This window comes from Manacus candei, unplaced genomic scaffold, assembly GCF_025592945.1.
Source record: "Manacus candei isolate 608988 ecotype Guabito, Panama unplaced genomic scaffold, ASM2559294v1 h1tg000092l, whole genome shotgun sequence".
Lineage (NCBI taxonomy): Eukaryota > Metazoa > Chordata > Aves > Passeriformes > Pipridae > Manacus > Manacus candei.
This window is the reverse complement of record NW_026138140.1, coordinates 45,135-67,406: the sequence shown is the minus strand read 5'-3', so window position 1 is coordinate 67,406 and position 22,272 is coordinate 45,135. Positions and strand designations below refer to the sequence as shown.

Here is a 22,272-nt window from a genome sequence, read left to right as displayed (position 1 = left end):
TTGGGTAGATGAGGGGAGAGCACTGCATGCTGTCTTTCTTGACCTCATTAAGGTTTTTTACACTGTCTCCCAAAATATCCACACAGGCAAGCTCAGGAGGTGTGGGTTGGGTGAGTAGACAGTGAGGTAGATTGAAAACTGGCTGAACAGCAGAGCTCAGAGAGTTGTGATCAGACACAGTCTGGTTGGAGGCCTGTAGGTCACAGTGTTCCCCAGGGGTCAGTACTGGGTTGGTCTTGTTCGACCTGTTAAATGATGTGGATGAAGGGACAGAGTGCACCCTCAGCAAGCAGGCCTGATGATGATACAAAACTGGGAGGAGTGGCTGATACACCAGGAGGTTGTGCTGCCATTCAGTGAGACTTGGACAGGTTGGAGAGTTGGATAGAGAGGAACCCAATGAAGTTTAACAAAGGCAAGTGCAGGGTTCTGCATCTGGAGAGGAATAAACTCAAGCACTGGTACAGGTTGGGGAGCAACCTGCTGGAAAGCAGCTCTGCAGAGAAGGTCCTGGGAGTTCCAGTGGCCAAGTTCACCACAAGCCAGCAGCGTGTCCTTATGGCCAAGAAAGCCAATGGTATCCTGGGGGGTGTCAGGAACAGTGTGGCCACGATCTAGAACAGCTGCCCAGAGAGGTTGTGGAGTTTCCTTCTCTGCAGAAATCCACCTGGATACCAACACATGCAGCCTGCTCTAGGTTTGGCAGGCAGGTTGGACTAGATCATCTTCAGAAGGCCCTTCCAACCCCAACCATTCTGTGATTGTGTGAGCAGTTGGAAGCTGCAACAACAGCAAAATTTAAGTACAGTCCAATGGAAACACTGCACTGCAGTAGCAATTCATTTACTTACTCCCATTCACGTTCCTAATTTTCCAGTTCTTGGGATGGAGGGGGAAAAAAGCATGCTGCAATTATTTAACCATGAAACAGTTACTAAGCTCTCTAGGCTGCTATAATTGACATATAATACTACAAAAGACTGTCAACAACAGTTAAAACACAATGAATGTCCCCTCCCCCCCAAAACAACCCACAGAGGAAGAATGAGATGATGTTCTTTACAAACATGCTGTAAACCAAAAAAAAAGGATATTTTATTAAAGTTTTCAAAAATTCACGTCTTACTGTCTTAAAAACTGAAACAGTTTACATGACTGTATCTTCCTCCTTCACCACAACAGCTGCTACAAATATACTTTAAGATTCAGCTATCCTGTGACCTATAGCTGTTTTCCTCACATCAAAATTATTTCTCACATACCAGGAATCACAGCATGCTACCACAGAAATTAGATTACACACGCCAAGTACAAAAGCAATTTTTACAATTAAACTAACAAGGACCTTAGATAGAGTACCTAACCAAAAATCCCCAGGAGTCAGAGCCTTTCAGGCAAAACAGAAGGTAGAAACAGGAAAAAAGCTACAACTAAATTTTTGATAAAGACAGCATGTCATACAAATTGCAAATGGTTGAATCATATTGCACATGTGAGTGCATTGCTTCCTAGAAAACCAGCATTTCAAAACACTGAGATATCTAGCTCCAGTTTGGACAATCCCCTTTTCACCACAAGCAAACATTACATTGCCCAAATGTACCATCTATTAAAAAGAAGATTATTAAGGAAGAACATTCCAGCCATTGTGAGGTACTGAGCAGTATTACCCAACAAAACTCCAAGCATTTGCTCAGAATCATTAGTATCTGGAAAACTAAGCCACTTAAAGATCAAATTACTTTCCCATGCATGGCTTGTAGCTATTCCCTTGCTCTCACATGCTGGTTAAATGTCCATTAAGGAAAGGGCAAGACCATACCATTTTACTAATATTAGTCTGCATTTCAAGCCATGTCTATGTTTCAAATTTGCAGAGATATCTATCTATCTACTCATAATCATCAATGGATACTTTCAGCATTTGTTACTTGTGGCTCATAGCAAGTCAAAAACTCAGACTCCCATGTCATTCTGAAGATGCACCAGGATCAGCAAGCTGATGATAAACCTGCTTCTCGAGAAGTCCTTGGTGTCCTATAAGGGTTAATCCTCACCAGTGCTAACTAAATTCCAGAGTGTGCTGAAGAGCACATCCTCCTTTCCTTTTTACCATGGTAGGGTTAAAGTCTCAAACACTGCTTGTTTACCACACACAATACTCAGAGCAACTTTCCAGGAAAGAACTGGAAATAACATTCATTGCAGCAGAATACTTCAAAGCAGTTCAGTTTTGCCTTTTGTAACTGGAAACAATGTTCTACTTTCAAGCAGAGCTTTAGACAAACTAAAAATAAAATAGAAACTAAAAATGAGAACACTTCCCTTCACCCTTCTCTTGGTTTCTATGCCAGTTTCAGTCATTTTCACAACATACAGTAGGACAAATGCTAAAACACAGAACTGCACAGGTGTTACATTTTGAAGGTGTTCACTGCCATGAACAATTCAAAATTTGGGTTTGTATATTCCAGGGCCTTTATATTTAATGAAGCATTTCTAACCCTATGCCAACTTTGTGGTGAGACCAAAAGAAGAAAAAAAAACCAAACAACAAAATAACTTAAAATTATTCGATTTTCTGTATTTAATATTAGGAGGTCAATATTAAGGCAATAAGAATCTAAAGTTAAAGTGAATAAACATGTAGTGAACTTCTCTTGACTGAAAAAAAGCAAACCAAAACCTGAAACATGAGGAGTACTTATCACCAGGCCCAAATAATGCAGATTTCAGACTCTGAAGTATAGGTTGAAATAAAGGTCTCGCTTTCCAAATTTTGAACACCTCTTGAATGCACAGCTACAGAATAATTCAGAACACGCAGCGATATCACACCAAGAACACTCTCAAAAACAACAAGCATGAAAACTGCCATCATAGGCTTGATATCGAGTTCCTCACAGACTTTCAGCAGGTGTTATCACATTGTGCACCTTTAAGATTAGGCTTGTTGCCAGCAATTTGAGCAAGAGCACATTTTAGCACGTGTTTATGAGCAAGAGTTCATCACAACAGAATTGTAACCTTCTAGTTTTATTGACACTCTGCCACTGGAAAGCATGATGATTATGCAGTGCACCACACCTATACTACACCTGCACTGTCCAGCTGAAGGTACAACACAAGAAGTTCATTCTAATCAAAACAAAAAACCCAGACACAACACTGATTTCAGTGGGGTATTTAATTTCAAAAATGGCACAGAAAAGCACTTTGTCCTAAAAACGTAATTCCTTATGTGTCTTATGCAACCACATGATTCTTTTCGCAGTTAAGAGAACAAAGAGACGAAAACCAAGTAAAAATCTTAAGACCACAAACCACAATGCTTTCAAGGTAGTGATGGCAATATCTGAACAGCAGTGAAAGCTGCTAAGACCACTACTGCTTTTTAAACGTATCCTAGAAATCTAAGTTGGCTCTTTTCATTTTGGAGTCCAGTGGATCATTAAAAGAAAAGCAAAAATAGCTTCAACAGTTATATTGCAGTGATTTGTGAGAAAACATGCTTCTAGCTGCAAATCTCAGCAGCTCCACCAGCTTTAAACATGACAACACTTCACAAGTGCAGAATATATTTACTTGCAGAAGGGCTGAGCTGAAGATAAATAACTCACCTGCAGGCAAACTGTGACTTCATTCAGATGCCAAAAAAACACTATTACCCCCTCCTTCCCACTTTACTCTCCAGATGAAGTACCCCTATGTTATTTTTGGGAAAGTCCATTTATATAACTAGGACTATGCAATAACCGACTGACTGTTGTGGAATTAAATTTCAAATTAAGATTTTGAGTCAGGAGACCAATTCAATGGGAAAAGTGGGAATTTCAGTGGAATCTTCATCTCTGCCCCAGAACCACGTGGGCCACTTAAAATGTAGGCTTCTCAGACCTCTGAAGTCTCATGTGACATAACAAAAGGTTGAAGAGCTTCTGAAACACAAACGGGTAAGTTTCATTAGGTGTACGGAAAACCAACAGTTTTGGATAAACACTTCAAAAACCCCCAAAAGCTCACAGACAGGACTAGCCAAAGAGAAGCATTTCAGTGACTAGGAGCACACAGCATCTCCTACAACCTTTGTTTTCAATATGCTGGAAGTGACAGTGAAATATTGACACTGTATCTTATCCTATCCCAGGAGATGCTTTATTCCAGACAGCACAACAAGGCCACCTAGAAAGAATTCTTCTCATGCACCGTTCATGCTGCTCAATATATCCCTTTCTGTCCTTATAGGATACTGTTCCAAATTTGACTTCTGTGGCAAACACGCTTGACCACCATTTGGACAAGTCCCCACCACACTGAGCTGACATAGATCCAGAATGTTCATCTCATTCTCAGAATGAGTAAGAGAAGAAACAATTACATGCCAAGCCTTAACTGTATTTTTCCATTGAAAAAAAGTTGCTTGGCTTTTTTTTTTATGTAGCAAGATCTAGCTCATAGCTTCCCTCTCTACTACCTCTAAGACAACTCTGTATACAGAAAAGAAGCTTTTGCCAACTGTAAATCCATAATTTGGAGGACTGGAGATTAACAGTGTTATCTGTGATGGGACACTGAAGCTGACCTGCAGCTTGGCAGGTTGTTTGCTGTGACTCAGCTGCCCTAGTTCACAATTAAACAGAGTTAAAAGCACCACATATCCACAGAGTTGGACATACCTGAACCAGAGGGTGTCACAGCACCTCAGTAAGTTCCTCCAGAATCCAGCTCAGGACATGCAGCCAAGCAGCTCTGTGTCAAACTGCACAACCTATCAAAACCAACTGAGCAGCAGCAATATAACTTATAAGTAACTATGGGATTCTTGTGCAAAATGCATCTGCATTGTTGAGGACAGCTCAGGTTCTCATGATCTGGACAACTAAGATCTTATGTTGCAGCCATAAACAAATAGTAGAAACCAATGTAGCAACCTATGATACCAACGTCCTTAAAGATTTTTGTTTTCAAGAATCCAGGTTATCCAACTTGTCAAAACCTTTTATTCAACTGATTTCTTTTTGCTGAAATAACACTAAAACTCACCTTCCTGTCCAACAGAAAGAATAAGCCCTTATTTTTCTCAGTCATTCTAGCAGCACAGTAAAAATCAAAAAGCAGTTTCCCTCTTGCATGTTTTCTGCTTCTCTCTTGGGAGAATCTGTAGCTCATATACATTTTCTCCCACAGGAAAAGAGAAGTGACAAACTTTGCTAATATCAGTGTAGGTGCAAAATTGCCTACAGCCTTGTTGGTCACTCTAGTGTGGCCAGTTCACAGCACTGGCACCATAACTAATCTTTGCAAATGGAAAAAAAACCCCAGTCTTCATTTAATGTTCCAGGCATTAACCCAGCAAATAGACAAAACTTATTTCAAGAAAAGATTGAATGCACCACATAAAAGCAAAAGGCTCATGGTCCTCAGAGATTCTTGACTGCTTGCTAATGCAAGTGATTTAGAACACCTACCTATGCAAAGCAGAAAGAAGCTACAATTAAGAAGTCACTTGTTTGCCTAAGTCGATTTCAAAGGGAAAACAAATAAACCTCAGAGAAACAAATCCTTTCATTATTTTATAAACAACAAAAAATAAAGAAAGTGCTAGTAAATTTACTTGTTTGCTGTGTTCTCCCATCCGTTTTTGCCAAACACAAACAAGCACACATCAATTATTCCAGTCAACTGAAATTCACCAAGAGCAATGGCACAAAAAGATAGGAAATGCATTTATGATGAAACTCCTGAGACCTGGCATGTCAGAAAAACCTCCACGGAAGCATATGTATACCCAAGACTCAGCCTGTACTGCTGGCATGTTATCAAATGAAGAAGCACAACTGCACACAGGTGATCCTGCCGTAGTACAACTTTCGTAATTAACTGCTGTTCTTCAATTTTGCTATCATTTCAATAATGGGAAAAACAGTGTCATTCATTTTATGCATTCCCCATTTTCTTACTCTCTCTGACACTCTACAGTTTGTCTCTAAAACGGAAAGGTTTGTTTTGTCGTAAAGCAAAGACCTACAAAAATCACCCAGCGCTGTTTTCTCAACGGTCTCTTTTGTTTAAGCTTACTGAGCTAGAGATTGCTTTTAAAAAAATGCAGGTAATGAAACCAGAAAAAGATTAATCCACAAGGACGCTATGATTAACAAAGGTAAGTGGAAAAATTAATCATCTAAGCCTGCAAACTCACCATGTTTGCATATGTAACTGCAGACTGAAAGCAAATCGTTTGAACGCAGTAACAAAATATGTAAGTGGAACACAGACAAAATAATTTCCATTTTCTTTCCCATTCTCCACATAGGACAGGGAAGCAGTTTGCCTGCATGCTTCCCAGAGGATCATGGTTCTAGATTTATCAAATCCAATACCAGTGGCAAACTATAGCAAGAAAAAATCTCCAGCCTTAGTCCTTACAAAACATTAAATATGTAACAAGTGTAAGTATCCAGTCTTTTTTTTTCAACAGTTACAAGGAATACTCAAGAAAATATCAGGTGTTCTTCTACTACAAATTAACCATCTATAGTTGCAAAACAGTTCCCAAGGCAACCATACTTCGCTCAACCAACACATATCATTCCCTTCCCATTACTCTGCATTCTGTTAAGTGAACGCTCCCTACCTGACACACCATACAAACAACTGTGTGCAGCAGATCAGGAGAATGGGCAAGGTACACAAATTAGCAAAGCCTACACGTTCAAACTGACAGTTATCAAGTGATGTGTACATGAGAATTTTATATTATACAGTTAAGGGTTTTGGCTTTGTGTTTTGGGGGTTCTTTTAGTTGTTTGGTTGGGTTTTTTTCCATGGGAAGATTGATTAAACTCATGTTGCCACTGTCATAACAGAGGTGCTAGCTGCTTTCTTTTTAAGAATGGACAGAGAAAAACAAACCCAACAAACTTTGTAACCAGTTCTCCACATACCAGTTATGAAGAGATCCTTCTTCCCAAGGAAAGTTCTGGGTATAGAATCATAGAATCAGCCAGGTTGGAAAGGACCTCTGAGATCATCAAGTCCAACCCTTGATTCACTACTGCTGTGGTTACCAGATCATGGCACTAAGTGCCACATCCAGTCTCATCTTAAAACCCTCCAGGGATGGAGAATCCACCACTTCCCTGGGCAGCCCATTCCAGTGCCTGATTACCCCTTCTGCAAAGAATTTCTTCCTAATTATCTGTTTCCATTATAATTTTAAAAGGAAAAGCAAAAGCTAAAAAACATTATATGTCAACAAACTGCTAATCATACACTAACAAAAACAAGCATCTGATACAATTTTATAGGATTTAATGTGAGAAATCACAGAAGCAGCTCTGCAGCGTTTAACATCCTGCTTTGCAGATGCTGCTGAGCTCTTTGGGCTGGAAGTCAGCTTAAAGAAGACAGAAGTTCTCCATCAACCTGCACCTCAGGAAGTCTTCCATCATCCCCACATCACCATTGGCGAAGCCTCATCTCCTCGGATGGTAAGATTGACGGAGAGACAGACAACAGGTTAGCAAAGGCATATAGTGACTTCGGAAAGCTTCATAAAAGAGTTTGGTGAAATAAACACCTGAAGAAAAGTACCAAGATCAGTGTTTACAGAGCCATAGTGCTGTCTACTCTCTTATACGGATCTGAATCATGGGTCATCTACCGCCACCACCTGCGTCTCCTAGAACGCTTCCATCAGCACTGCTTCCGTACAATCCTGAACATCCACTGGTCAGATTTTGTGACCAATACATCTGTTCTAGAATAAGCAGCAGTCACAAGTATTGAGGCCATGTCACTGAGAACACAGCTGTGATGGGCAGGGCACATCTCAAGGATGAAGGACCACCCTCCCTAAGATCTTGCTTTATGGTGAACTTGCCACCGGCTGCCACAAGAGAGGAGCCCCAAAGAGAAGATACAAGGGCTGCCTGAAACAACATCTCAGCCTTGGCCACATTGATCATCATAACTGGTCCACTCTGGCCTCCAATCGGGAGGTCTGGAGACACACCATCTATAGCGCTGCTGATGCTTTTGAGAAAGCACGTAGGATCACCCCTGAGGAGAAAAGACAACGCAGAAAGAATTGTGCCTTGCAGAATATACCACCTAAGGAGTCTTTCTGCTGTGCCTTTTGCAACTGGACATGTCTATCTCATATTGGCCTTTTTAGCCACCAACGCACTCGTAACAGATGTGGGTAGAGCCCTTCCCAAATCTTCGTTCGTGAAGCCCAGCCATGATGATGATGATAATGTGAGAAATATCCTAGCAATACCTTTATTGCACTGCTATTTCAAATAGCATCATTTGCTACTTTGACCACTGTGTGCACATGATCAGCAGCATTACTTTCCTTATATTTCAATTCCCTGCAAGTATTAAGTCAGCACTACTGCTAAAAAGTCTCCTGTCCGCCTTTGGCATCTGCCCATCCATTTCCATACATTTTCCCTCCTCCTTGTGCTACCAACCATCTATGTAGCTGCAAGGGCAGCCCAGATAAAGGAGCCAGGCTGGAGCAAAGCTAGCCATCCAAACCAAACTGTGGGCTAGCACAGTCTCATTTTCTCCATGCTGCTGACGCTGGTGTGCAACCCAGGAAGGAAACTTCTCTACAAAGTAGCAAGCAAATTCTGGCGAGTCACTGTGCTTGGATAGCTCAGTCCAAAGTTTACCAGCACCACAATAGCACTGAGGAAAGACCCGAAGACCTTTCACAAGAACAGATACATCTAAAGAAGCTTTTTCAGATAGGCTTCTTGAGTCTATAACAGAAACTGCTTTTACTCCAAAGGAAGAAAACACCCAAAACAGCCAGTCCATAGAGATGGGGATTCAGTATGTACCTAGAAGTCGTACAACAGATCAAAGCAGAGCCCAAAACTAAGGACATAACCCTCATACAGGTAAGCAACATGTCTGGTTGCAGAAGGATGGCTCCTGAAGGGGAATGACACACAAGCCAAAAGAGTTAAGAAACCACTAATCCACATCAGGATCTGGAACATGACAAACCTGAATCTCTCACATCATGTAGCTCTGCATTTCATGACTGATCAATGGATTATTCCATCAGTCTCATTCTTTCTTCTACAAGAAAATTTTTTTTAATACTTCTAATGCTGTCAAGGGAGTGAGCCTGGTCACAGGCTGTACTGAAAGCCACATGCTGCTTATCGGCTTTCTAAGCAACTGAGGAAACCAAGCTACTCAAACAAAAGGCCTGGCAAAATACAAACCCTTGAATCAAGAATTCGAGAATTGTTTTCCTTTTCTCACTGGGAGCTCCTGAAACTAAGAATAATAATAGAAAACCCAAAGCAAACATGAGTTTGTCCCCTAGGTACTTGTTATAAAATAGCCTACGGTACCCTCCTGCTGTCATAGTACACAAACTGTAGGACATTAGGATGTGCTTCTGACAGCATGTGAAGAAGAAAGCACCACCTCTGTAGCATAGGAAAGGAACGAAAACACAAGCAGACCAAGTGACAGATAAAGAAGCATGGTTCCTTGCTGGAGCAGAAATCAAAACACATACCACCTCCAATCTACCTTAGGTGTTTTTTCTTCCCCATTGAATATTTTTCAAACAGGCATAAGGGAAAAGAACGTAAGGGGCTTTGACTGCTTTTCCAAACCTAAAATATCCCAATGTGTGAGATAACAATGGCTCTAAGGCTGAAATCTCAAAGCACTCTTCACCGCACTTCATATTGACCTGTAGTTCGCAGACAGTGAACCTGAAAGCAGCTAAACCTTTTTGAGAATTCTGGTTGAACTGTTCAGAGTATTCAGTTACAAACTATCTGAGCTTGGACATTACAGGAGTATAAGCAAACCGAACATCAGCAGGTAGTTTTTGATACATAATCTGAACAACCAACCTTGCATAACAAACTTGCCAAGCTTACAGCATTACAACAAGCATGAAGTACTTTTTTAACCCGTTAGAGAAGCTGGGCAGTATTTTCTAACACACTCTCCAAGGCAGCCTTTAAGAGTGCTTGGCCTACAGAGCAATACAGCCACACCTCTCTGTGGGTCCATACCAGGCATGTAACTAACAGTTACCGCTTGCTGACGGATAGGTAAACTGGATGTCTTGAGGAATAAAAGGATTCCACTAACAGAAGAAATATTTTCAGCTGATAACTCACTATTCTTCTTGCCTCCCATAAGCCAAAAGCTATTGTGAATAAGTTAGCCACAATTATTCATTGCCTGTTTGTTATTACCAGCTGTATGTAAACATTGCAAAGAATACTTAAAATTATTTTTCTATATTCAGTATTGCCTATAATAACTGTAATATTTTTAAAACAATTGTTCAGAAGGATGAATCTAATGACAAATTGTTTAAATATCTGTTCTTTCTTCACTGGAAATCTTAGGTATGAGAGCTTTTTCACTATATTCCAGTGGACAGTTGCACATGCTGTGGATGCCACAGTGCTTTCCAGAACCCAAAACCTCAATACCAAGCGTTACATAATTAGTACACAGTGCGCTTCAAAGTCAAGGTCACGAATAATTAATGACACATTCTGAATGCAAATCACAGAATCACAGATGCCTCATAACACACAAGAGTGGTGACGAGAGAAGCTGGGACCATCCCAAAAGACGGTCCAGTTACATTTACAGAATCACAGAGTCGTCAGGGTTGGAAGGGACCTCTGGAGATCATCTAGTCCAAATCCCCTGACAACACAGGGTCACCTGCAGGAGGTGACAAAAATGCATGCAGGTGAGTTTGGAATATCTCCAGAGAGAGAGACTCCACAACCTCTCTGGGCAGCCTGTTCCAGTGCTCTGCCACCTTCAACATAAAAAAGTTCTGTATCATGTTGAGGTGAAACTTCTTGTGTTTTAGTTTATGGCCATTGTTCATCATCCTACTGCTGGGCACCACCAAAAAGAGTCTGGCGCCATCCTCTTGGCACCTGCCTTTGAAACATTTATATGTATTTACTGGATCCCCTCTCAGTCTTCTGGACCAAACAGGCCCAGCTCCCACGGTCTCTCCTCTTAAGAGAGATGCGCCAGACGTCTCATCATCTTTGTGGCCTCCGCTGGACCCTCTCCCTTAGCTCCTTGTCCTTTTTGTCCTGAGGAGCCCAGGACTGGACAGGTTCCCCTGGAGCTCGGGGGCTGTCCAGGGCCGGACAGCGGTGCGCTCAAGGCACAGGTGCGCCCTGACACCCTGGGCGAGCCAAGAAAGCGCCGCACCCGCCGCGCGGGGCAGCGCCCGGGCCATCGCCCCGCTGACACGGGCGGGACACGCTCGCCGCCCGGCACCGAGCCCGGCGCGGCCCCGGAGGCTCCCCGGGCCCCTCGGGCGGCAGGTCCGGGTCGCAGCCCGGTCCCTGGGGCGACCCTGCGCGGTGTCCCGCGGGCCGGAGCAGCCGGGCCCCGCAGGGCCCGCCGCGACGAGCCCCGGCGACCGCGGGCCCCGCGCGGAGCCGCCGCCGCGGCCGCTTTCCCCCCGCGCCCCCCGGGCCGGGTCTCACCTGGCGGGGGCGGCCCGGGCCCGTCAGCGCCGGCGGCCGCCGCCGCATTTCGAAAGATCCGCCATTTTCAGCCCGTCACCGCCGCTCCCGCCCCCGCCGCACCTGCCCCCGCCGCCCCGCCCCGGCGCCGCCCCGCAGAGCCGCCAACCCCGGCCCCTTCCGCACCGCCGCGTCCCGCGCAGACCCCGCTCCGAGGGGCAGCCTCGCCGCTGCCCGCCGCCCCTCTGACCGCGCCGCCCCGCCGCAGCTCCGGGCGCAGCTGCCCCCGGCGAGCGGCGGGGACGGGATGGGACGTGCCAGGCGGGCGCCCCTGCGGCGGAGGGGCGGCTGGAACCGGCCGTCCGCGCCAGCCCGCGGGGGAGGCCGGTGGGGCCGCCCGGGAGCACGGCCCGCCGTGGGCAGAGCGCCCGGCGAGGCCGGGCCTGCTCCTTCCTGGCGGGAGGCGGCTGTCAGCCGTGCCCGGCACCCCCTTCCCCGTCCTCCCGCCGCCGCTTTCCCGCCCCTCGCACTCACCGGGCGGGCGGGTGCTCTCCCTCCTCCTGCGCTGGCGGTGCCTCTGCACGGTGCCGGCGCCCCCCCGGTGCCGCTCCCGGGGGCCGCGGCGGCGGCCGCGCCCGCGCCGATCCCGCCGCCGCGTTTGTTCAAAATCACGCGCCCCGCGCCATTCCCCCGCCGCATCCCATAATACTGCGCCGCGCCGCCCTGGCAACCGCCGGCGCAGCAGCGCCCCGCGCTTCCGGGACCCGCCCCGCCCCGCCGGCCGCTTCCGGGGCCGCGCGGGCGCCACCCGCGGGAAGAAGAAGAGGGGGAGGAAGAGGAGGCAGGGAGGAAGCCGCGGCTTTTCCCCGCGCGTGGGATTTGCGCGCGCCTGTCCCGTGGGATATCGCGCGCGGGGCCCGCCCGGCGCGGCCCCGTCCCGCTCCCGCTGCCCGCGCTCTTTCCACACACACCCCCCGCGGTCACGTGACCGCCCCCGCCGCCGCGCGCGCGGCTCCATGGTGGGAGGAGGCGGTGGCGGCTCCCAAGATGGCGGCGGGCGCGGTGAGGCAGGACCTGGCGCAGCTCATGAACTCCAGCGGCTCCCACAAGGACCTGGCGGGAAAGTGAGTCGTCCCCGCGGCGGGGCCGAGGGGTGCGAGCCGGAGCGGGGTCGAGAGGGGGGCGCCGGGCCCTGGGAGGGACGAGGCGGGTCTTGCCCGGCGGCCGCGCTGCTTTAAATAAAAAGGACACGGAAAGATTTCACCTCGTCGTTCTGTAATTTCTTCTTTTTGTTTGTTTACGGGCTCCTCGCGTGTCCGCCCGCCCCTCAGAGCTCGGCTGCTGTGCCACAGCGGTAGGTCAGGGAGTTGATTTGCCCCGGCTGCCATAGATACGTCAACGACTCTACTATTGTTATTATTAATAATTATTATCCTTTCTATTATTTTCATTATTATTATTTTATTATTTTGGACGGCAAACCTCGGGGTTGAACTGCTCGCGGCGCGATGTGTCTCGTGGATTTTTACTCCCCCGGGACATGCGGATCGGCCACCTGGAATTCCTCGAGTCCCAGTCCAGTTGCTTGTGTTCTGGGGAGGCTGAGTCACTTTTAGGACTTGTAGTGTAAAACCAAGGAAATTTCCCCCCCCAAAATGTGGCTTCGGCGTGAATGTAGCACTTCGTCACTGTCGCACACGCTGAGGCGAAGTTTAATGAGCTCTAAGTTGCCATTTGTGCAGGAATAAGCACTTGAAAATGCACAGTCTGCGCTGTCCTCCTGTCAAGTGGATATAACATGCTGTTCACCCCTCACAATACTGTTTCTCAGTCTCACTGAATGTGGCATTTTGGACATTTTTTTCTTTATTAGGCTGAACCCATGAACGATAATAGTTTTCATTACTTTTTCTGTTCACTATCCTAGGCACGTGATTATTATTTTTTTTTAAAACCTTCAAGATTGCGCATACATTCCCTAATAACATGATGAGCTATGTTGTCTGAGAATCTAGTCCTGGGATTTAAGAAGAGCCAGATATCAGTTCCAGGTGAATGTTCATGACCTTTGAGAACATATTCTTTGGAAAATTGCCACCTCAAGGCATAGAAAATATAAACAAAATTAGGGCTCCGACATAGAAAATAAGCAGAGAGGCAGAACTTCTTAGTGACAAAATGTGCCCTGTGAGTGATTTTTAACGTGTTTTTTTTTTTCCAATCTTGGACAGATACCGTCAAATATTGGAAAAAGCCATTCAGCTGTCAGGTGTAGAACAACTTGAAGCTTTGAAAGCCTTTGTGGAAGCAAGTAAGTAGAATTGGTTACACGCTGAATGAAGGCCAGAAGTCTGTGGGGTTGCATATTTGCAAGCTCTGCCTGAGGCTACATAAATACATGATGTTTGGGTCCTGTTGGAACTCAAACACAACAGGAAGAGGAACCCTCATCACCTCATTCAGAAGTTCAGAGGGAATGGAATTATTAAGGGTTTTTTTTGTGTTGTATTGGGTGTTTGGCTTATTGAACACCTCTGTAAATTACACCTGTTGTAGTTCTTTTAGAGTTGAGAGTAAACTTAGTGAGACTAAGCCTAAAGGTTTACTTTGTCCAAGATATTTTAGCAACTGAGGACAGCGATTCAGCATGAAACACCTTCCTAAACTATAAATTGTAGTGAAAAATTCATTATTATGTGTCAGGGGTTAGAACTCTGGTGACCTGTAGTCAGTTTCTGAAAGAAAAAAACCCCACACCTTTAAAAACAACCCCCTTCACTTGGGTGTAGTTTTAAAAATTGGAATATTCAAATTTATTCTAAAAGCAAATGATCGCTTATAGTGAAAGCACTGACAAATGTTGCATCTCTTTTGTCTCTGACCCAGTGGTGAATGAGAATGTCAGTCTGGTGATCTCACGTCAGCTGCTGACAGATTTCTGTACCCATCTTCCAAGTCTTCCTGACAGCACAGCCAAAGAAATCTACCACTTCACCTTGGAAAAGATACAGCCTAGAGTTATTTCATTTGAAGAGCAGGTGAGAGATCAATGTTGAGGAGGTTTTGGTTTGAGGGTTTGGCTTTAGTTCCTCTCCCCCCCTTCCCCCTTATCTCCTGACTATTTTAAACCTTTAAAAAAGCTGTTCAAAACAGATACTCCTACTTGGAGTCCAGTTTTGCGTTCCTGTACATGGAAAACTTGAGTGAAATGCAGAGAGTATTTAGGACTGTGCAAAGAATACAGACTTAGCCACTTCATAATGATGCTGGGCATGTAATTCCTCTGCTACCAGAAAATGGCTTCTTACAATGGAACAATACTTGAGCTTGGAGTTGCTGTTGAGAGACAGACTGGTACTCATTGTATTGCCTTCTGCCCCAGTACTGGGGCAGGCAGGTGATGTAAAGAGCATGCATCTTGACAGATAGCTTTTGTTTCGAAATAAACAACCTCTGTGTGTGTGTTCTGTTCAGCCATAGTCATTTTACCAGGAAAAAGATGTCGAAATCCCAGTTCTAGTTGACTACTGAATGTGCTGCAGTTCTTTTCCAATTCAGTTCTGTGTTTTGCTGTACGATGTGCATCATCATCTGAGAGGCTGTTTATCTAAAAAGCCTCTAGGATCTAGTGTTGAGAAGAAAGGCAAGGCAATTTCTGTCACGATTTATATTTTCTTCTCTTTATCTGTTGTATTTTTAAGCAGCTTTTACTCTGAGCTGAATATGCTTGCCTCTTGTTGTCACGATTATGCATAAATTAAATCCAAGACATCTGATGATTTCTTTTTTTTACCCACACTTCTACTTCTAAAACCTGGGCTGTAAGCACTGACATTTTACCTACTGACAGCTGCCCTACAAAGCAGAAGTTTCTGCAGTAGGATCTAATCGTAGTTCACTTCATTCATGTCTCACAGGCATGATATGAGGTGTAACTGCAACAAATGGCTTGTGAATCTCGGTGCTCCAGTTCTTGAAAGATTCGTTTCATCTTTTTAAAAGCTTTATAAATGGTTACTACTTGTCACTCCCTGATGATGAACTCTTTTTATGTTGTTAGAAACTGAAGTGGACGTGCTTCAAACCAGCACTCATATTTAAAAAGCTTGGTATTAAAACTTGATCCAGGAGTCCTTGCATGGGAAGAGTTGCATGTGTGCAGGTTGCTGTGTCTGTGAAGGTGGGGTGTAGGTTGAGGGGATTCAGGAAGAAGAACAAATACTGTGACAGTTAATCCAGAACCATTAAACTCTTATAGTTTCTGCTACTGATTTTATTATTCTTTAGGTTGCTTCAATAAGGCAACATCTTGCATCGATCTATGAGAAAGAAGAAGACTGGAGAAATGCAGCACAAGTGTTGGTGGGGATCCCTTTGGAAACAGGGCAAAAGTATGTTACACGCAGTTCTGTGCTGTTACATGTACTTTGCTCTCTTTGTACTTAACTAGATCAGTGAGTGAGAATGTTTGGGTTGCATATTTTCCCAGAGCTACTGTAGTTCAGGCCAAAACTACTGTCAGATGACAGAAGTATAGCTCGATGACTGTACATTACAGTAGGAGTTTAGTGGGTCAAAATGCTGCATCAGAAGTTATGCACTGTTAATTAGTCTTGTTGATAAACAATTCTTTTTACTAGTATTTTGCAAACATGCTTCTAAGGTTATGGAAAGGTTCTTGAAAGGTGGCAGTTCTTCCATGTGTCCACCTTCTCAGTTCAAAATGAAGACACAGTTTGAAATGGGATATTAACAAATACAGTAGAGGATTCTTTCAGGTGTTTGTGGGGTGGGTTTGGTTTGGTTTTTTTAGATTTAGAACCCTTGCTGTTACTTTTCTCTGGTTGTCCTTCCTGTCCTCTTTCTCTGCATGCAGAAGGAACTGCTGTAGGCTTTGCACTACAGGTTTGCTTCTTAACTCAGATGGCTCACCACTTGTGGCAGACTTCCAATCCACAAAAATCAGATTATTAGCGTGTACATTTGTGTCTTGGTGCTGTTTGTAGGGGCCAGTTCTGTATTAGCATTCATCTCAAATTTCCTTACACTGAACAGAGGGCGCTAATTTTGGTGTTAGGGAAGAAGAAAGCAGGGTAAACCAAATGTTGCCAAGTGCTTGAGAATCATAATATATGTTTAGAACAGTTAGGAGCAAGGGTAGTTCTGGAGTAACTCTGAGCACTTGCTTTTCTTTCTCTACAGACAGTACAATGTAGATTATAAACTGGAGACCTACCTGAAAATTGCCAGGCTGTATCTGGAGGATGATGACCCTGTTCAGGCAGAAGCATATATTAATCGAGCTTCCCTGCTGCAGAATGAATCAACTAATGAGCAGCTGCAAATCCATTATAAGGTTGTCTAACTTGCTTTATTGCTTTCTCTTTCTGTAGGGAGATGATTCCACACTGAGATATTTGTTGGTTTTTTTTTTTTTTACATACTGCCACTAAAACTTTCATAAAGAGAAAAGAGACAAAGGGAAAAGCTTCTAAATGGTTTTGGGAGCTTGAGAGACTCAGCAATAATGAAACAACTCTTTCCTTGTGATGCGGAGATAAGTCTGTAAAGGTTCCTTAAATGCCAATTTCCTTTACTGATTGAGAAGGCTTCAAAACATCTGAAATATTGTTGAAAATGTTGCCTCCACCTTTGTTTGTAAATCTAAGAGGGGGAAAAAAATTGCATCCAATAACTAGGGACAATGGAAGACCTCCCTGCCCCCCTCCCTTCCCCTCAGTAATTAGATAATGATTCCCATCCATAAAAGTAGCTTCTTTAAAATTTTAAGTAGTTAATTAACTGCTGGCCTTTCTGCTTATTTGTGGGTTTACTGTGTACATAGTTCATACACAGATTTCTCAAATGAGTTTAGTAACTGATGAGCAGTGATGACTACAGTGTAACAGTACTGATCAAGGGGATGGTGTTTAAAATTCTACAACACAAACCAGCTGTGCCATGAGCTGTGTAACTCAGTGTCTAGTGGCTTTGATTTGTTGGTATTCCCTTTTCTTTTTTTCTCCCCCCATGCTAATTTTTAAAGTGTGCGCTCAGTTGAAAGTGTAAATATTTTCTGTAAATTGTAGAAGAGCACAAAGGAAGGAAGAAATATCAGATGCTGTTACAGCCCTGAAAGGAAAAAGCAAACACTTGAAACACACAAATTGCTACCTAAGTGCCGGCTGTCAGTGTCAATAGTGAAGGGGAACCTTACATAAGTACAGTATCGGCTGTACAATATTTCATGCACTTAAGTTTCTGGCCTTTAGACATTTGAAATATTTAACATGTGAACAGTGGTGGGAAGTGCCCTTTTAATTGCTTTCCATGATACTTTAGCAAGGACTTTTCTAGTCAGGCTATTTCTTTGAAGACACAGATTTCCCTAAGAGGCAGAAGAGCAATATTTATGGGAGCTGTCACTTGATAGTGTGCAAGTTTTGCACACCTGTATTATGCAGCCACCTCTGCTACTTTTCTTTTTCTGAGACATCCTTCCTTTCTAGGTTTGCTATGCTCGAGTTCTCGATTACAGAAGAAAGTTCATTGAGGCTGCCCAGAGATACAACGAGCTGTCCTATAAGAGCATAGTCCACGAAACTGAGCGACTGGAGGCACTGAAGCATGCTTTGCATTGTACTATTTTGGCATCAGCAGGTAAAATACGTTTTTGTATAAAAGAGCCAACGTAGGTATTGCCCCTGAAGCAAGTAATTTTGTGTATTACTTGTGTGGAGGTATCTTGCACTAAGATTTGTTGGGGAATCCAAAGTTATGAACGCGGTGTCAGAATTGCCTGTTGGCATCTGTTAGCTCAGAGGTGGATCAGTTCGGTGTCTTTAACAGTGATAAGGTGGCATCGTGGCTAAAAATGCAGAAGGTAGTGGCAGATGGTGTTTTAGAACTGAGCACAACCAAATTCCTTCCTTAGTACAGCTTCATTGGCTGTTACTTGCGTGTATTGAGGAAAAACAATGATGACTTCCTGCTGTTTATCTCTAAATACTTGGTGCTTTGGTGATCATTTGTGAGGATTCTTCCTGACTGCCCTAGGACAGCAGCGTTCTCGCATGCTTGCTACGCTCTTCAAGGATGAGAGATGCCAGCAGCTCGCAGCCTATGGGATCTTGGAGAAAATGTATCTGGACAGAATTATCCGTGGAAATCAACTGCAAGAGTTTGCAGCTATGCTGATGCCTCACCAGAAAGCAACTACAGCCGACGGTACGTATTTCTGTAAAACCTCCTGATGTTAGTTGCTCATCCCAATTCAGGCAAGAAGGGTAATGGAAAAGAACTTAGTATTGCTTATATTGTTATTTTTAAATTATTTTTTCAGCATGTTACCCTCATGGGCACAGTAAAGCTTCTAAGCTATAATTCATCTTACCGATTTGCCGTTCAGGTTTTTGAAATACTCTTCTGGAAGATAACTTGTCAAATTTTCTTTCTCTGTCCTCTTCACTGACAACCTCCCAGTATTCCTAACTGAGTCTCTGTCCTTCTGAGCTTCTCCAGTTCTAAGGCACTGTTATAAATAGGATGCCTAGAAACACGTGACATGCACATAAGCCATAAATGGTCTGTGCAGATGATGAATTTATTTGAACTGCTTCCTGACTTGACAGGAAGGTGACATAGAGTGAGAGGATGATCTGGACCTCACACTTTATCCACATTGTTTTCCGAACCATCTCACTGTCACCTTCTTAGCTCTGGAACCTCTGAATAGTGAGAAATAATGTCAAGTAATGTCTTCACTGGAATCCTAAACATGCTGGTCTCTGACACAGGAAAATCTTCCTAGTGAATAGTAATTGTTGATTAGGGACAAATAAATAACTGTATAGTCGCAGAAGTGAAAACTGTGTTAAAAGTACTTGCTAACAGTCTCCTACAGTCCTTTCCTTGGGTCAGTTTGTTGTTTATTTATAACCTGTACTGTTTGTCCTTATAAGTTAAAGAATGCAGGTTAGTTGATATTTAATACTGTGCTTACCTTCAACTAGAGGTTAAGGGGCAAATGAGTTAAACTGTTCAGTCAACAGCGATGGACCCTTAGATAAGGGTCTATCACAAGAACACTAAGGGAGAGTTAATTGTACCCTAAGAGCTGTAATGAATAATAAAAAAACAAAGCAATGGTCTTTCCATTTGGCAAGCTAGGAACTGATCACAGGAGGTCAGACTCCCTCAGTTCAGACATTGGGTCTTGTAGCAAGGGATACACCTGATTATTCTAGAAATTAAATAAAAGGGTTTAAGCTATCTGCCTTAAAATCAACCACGTGCTATCTATTTCTTTTTGTTCACCGTCTCTGCGTAGCTTAATGCTGATGCGAGGCTTTTTCACTTGCTTTACAATATAAACCAATATTTAAATCTTATATTAATGTTTTGAATTTTTTTTTCCTCATCTTAACCCTTAAGGTTCCAGTATCCTGGACAGAGCTGTTATTGAACACAACTTACTATCTGCGAGCAAGCTTTACAACAACATTACTTTTGAAGAGCTCGGAGCGTTACTAGAGATCCCAGCAGCCAAGGTATCCATTGTCTACTTTTTTTTTTTTAAAAAAAAACAAGGAACATCAGCAGCTTGAGAAAATAGCTGTGGTAAATATTAGGGAAAATAGTTGAATATTAGGAAATAATTAAATATCTCATGTTATGAGGAAGGTTGAATACCTAGCACATCTTGTGAGAATGGAAGGTGTACACCATGTGGAATGAGCAATAGTGGAGTTAGATACCACTGATAGTATGTCTAATCATTTCATAATTAGTGTTGTCTATAGGTTCCTTCCCCCACAATGTGTGCAGATGTAGAAAAACCTATAAGGCTGTTAAGTCTTAATAATTTTTAACTTCTTTCAGAATGGATGAAGTTTCTGCCATCTTTCTTTACTCTTCCAGGCAGAAAAGATTGCTTCTCAGATGATAACCGAGGGTCGCATGAACGGATTTATTGATCAGATTGACGGAATTGTTCATTTTGAGAGTAAGTTCAACCACAGTAACTTACTTTTTTAGCACCTTTCAGAGTGAGCTTTTTGAGATAGTGTTCAACAGGATAAGGAAATTTAGGTTTAATACCTTGTCTGAAGGGAGCTTGCTGCGTCTTGCTGCGGCCAGGAGGTGGCAGGGTTTGCCATAATGGAGAGAGAACCTTTGACTTTTCACCCGCAGAAAAGTGTGAATTTATTCCATCAGTCTCCTTGCAGGAACAGGCTCACCAGGAAGTTCTCTGTTCAAATCTGCTTTCAATGCAGGAGTCAGGCTTTTAACAGCTGAAATAATGGTAGCTTTGGAATACCGAAATGAGCCTGCTGTAGCTGCAAGGAAAGCTTCCTCTGTGAATTAGATGAGGGCAGTGGCAGATGGAAAGGTCGCAGTTGAAGAGGCAAGGGGTTTGCTAAGACTTACTTTGTTTAGAATGGATTGTTTGGGTTTTTTTTCTTTTCAGCTCGTGAAGCTTTGCCAACTTGGGACAAACAGATTCAGTCACTGTGTTTCCAAGTGAACAACCTGCTGGAGAAGATAAGTCAGACAGCCCCGGAATGGACGGCGCAGGCCATGGAGGCCCAGATGGCTCAATGACTGTGCAGCCGTTGTCCAAGTGGAGGCAATCAACTGCCTGCTATGCTGGAAGAAGGGAACTGAGCAGGACTGTGAAACAAATAACCCTCATTCATTTCCCTGTCTTCTGCTTTCACTATGGCTTAGGACACAATTAGGTGATACCACGTTTGGTGTGACAGGCTTAGAATGTTCTCTGAGCTTAGAATGATGCTGTTGCTGCCTCTGTGTTGCACTCTGCTGTCCTGAAAACTGTGGGTTCCATGTGGAAGAAGCTGTAATGTCTGCAGCAAGATTTGGGTTTGGTTTATTTAATTTCCCCCCACACACACTGTATTGTTAGAGCTTTGTGGCCCATTACTTCCTGTGATTCTTGAATCCTGCTATGAAAATAGAAGCACCGTGTTTCTTTTAGTTGTAATAAAGGCTAAGCCATTTGGCTTAAGTGTTGTAAGGACCCAGGGTTTGGGATTTGGTTTGGTTTTGTTTTGCTTTCATTTTTTTTTCTTTAACAGTAACTTGAAATAAGTAGAATTTTTGTAATTATCATTTTCAGCCCCCGAAAACACTAAATGTGTAACAGCTTTTTTTCCTTCTTTTTTTTTTTCCTTATAAAATGCAAGTTTGAAATCTTACCTTGAAGTAAATACTGACCTTCTCCTGCACTGGTGGTGCAGCAGGGCACAGTTATTTGTGCTGGGAGTTGAGGTAAAGACCAGTGTTGCCAAGAGAGCTTGTTGCAGCGATATGGTAAGCGATGAGAACATAGAACATGCCAAGTAAGGTAAGCCAAGCATGCTCTTTGTTTTATTTCCTAGGACAGCACTGGTAATAGTACAAAAGTATCCGGAGTGCTTTTTGGAGCTGGAGGTGTAACAGGAGACTTTGACAGGTAGGGGTTCTGCACTCAAAAGATGAAACAACTTCTGCAGCTGGAGTGGCTGGAGAATACTGTGCAACTTAATTATGTAATGAGATACAACAACTAGGTAAAGGTGTCATGTGATAAGCTGGACTAACTTGAGATGCTTATGCACAGCAGTGAAGTATCAAAGTGGGCCTTCTGATGTTTATCAGTCTGGAGTTGGGCACTCTTTACTCATTCTTGTGGTTCACCAGATACACATTTAAAAAACATGACAAACATTTGAGTCTTCAGAGACTTTTATGCTTTGTTATCTCCATTATGTTG

At 43.6% G+C, this 22,272-nt stretch overlaps 2 protein-coding genes across 6 annotated transcripts in view; one reads left to right on the top strand and one right to left on the bottom strand.

Moving 5' to 3' along the window:
* Positions 1 to 12,516, bottom strand: part of LIN54 (lin-54 DREAM MuvB core complex component) — a 41,840-nt gene extending 29,324 nt beyond the window's left edge. For 4 of the 5 annotated variants that reach the window (XM_051768156.1, XM_051768157.1, XM_051768158.1 and 1 more), the window contains exon 1: positions 12,033 to 12,516. In XM_051768156.1, coding sequence (XP_051624116.1) covers positions 12,033 to 12,516 — 484 coding nt within the window. Of the gene's footprint in view, positions 1 to 11,519; positions 11,615 to 12,032 lie in introns of those variants that run through there. The other variant, XM_051768161.1, reaches the window with a different exon arrangement.
* Positions 12,481 to 21,537, top strand: COPS4 (COP9 signalosome subunit 4). Its single transcript, XM_051768164.1, has 10 exons — positions 12,481 to 12,622; positions 13,730 to 13,809; positions 14,385 to 14,536; positions 15,786 to 15,889; positions 16,701 to 16,854; positions 18,008 to 18,158; positions 18,555 to 18,725; positions 19,932 to 20,047; positions 20,418 to 20,502; positions 20,968 to 21,537. The coding sequence occupies exons 1-10, from the start codon at positions 12,546 to 12,548 to the stop codon at positions 21,099 to 21,101; spliced, it is 1,224 nt and encodes a 407-aa protein (XP_051624124.1). The 5' UTR covers positions 12,481 to 12,545; the 3' UTR covers positions 21,102 to 21,537.
* Positions 21,538 to 22,272: the final 735 nt, after the last annotated feature.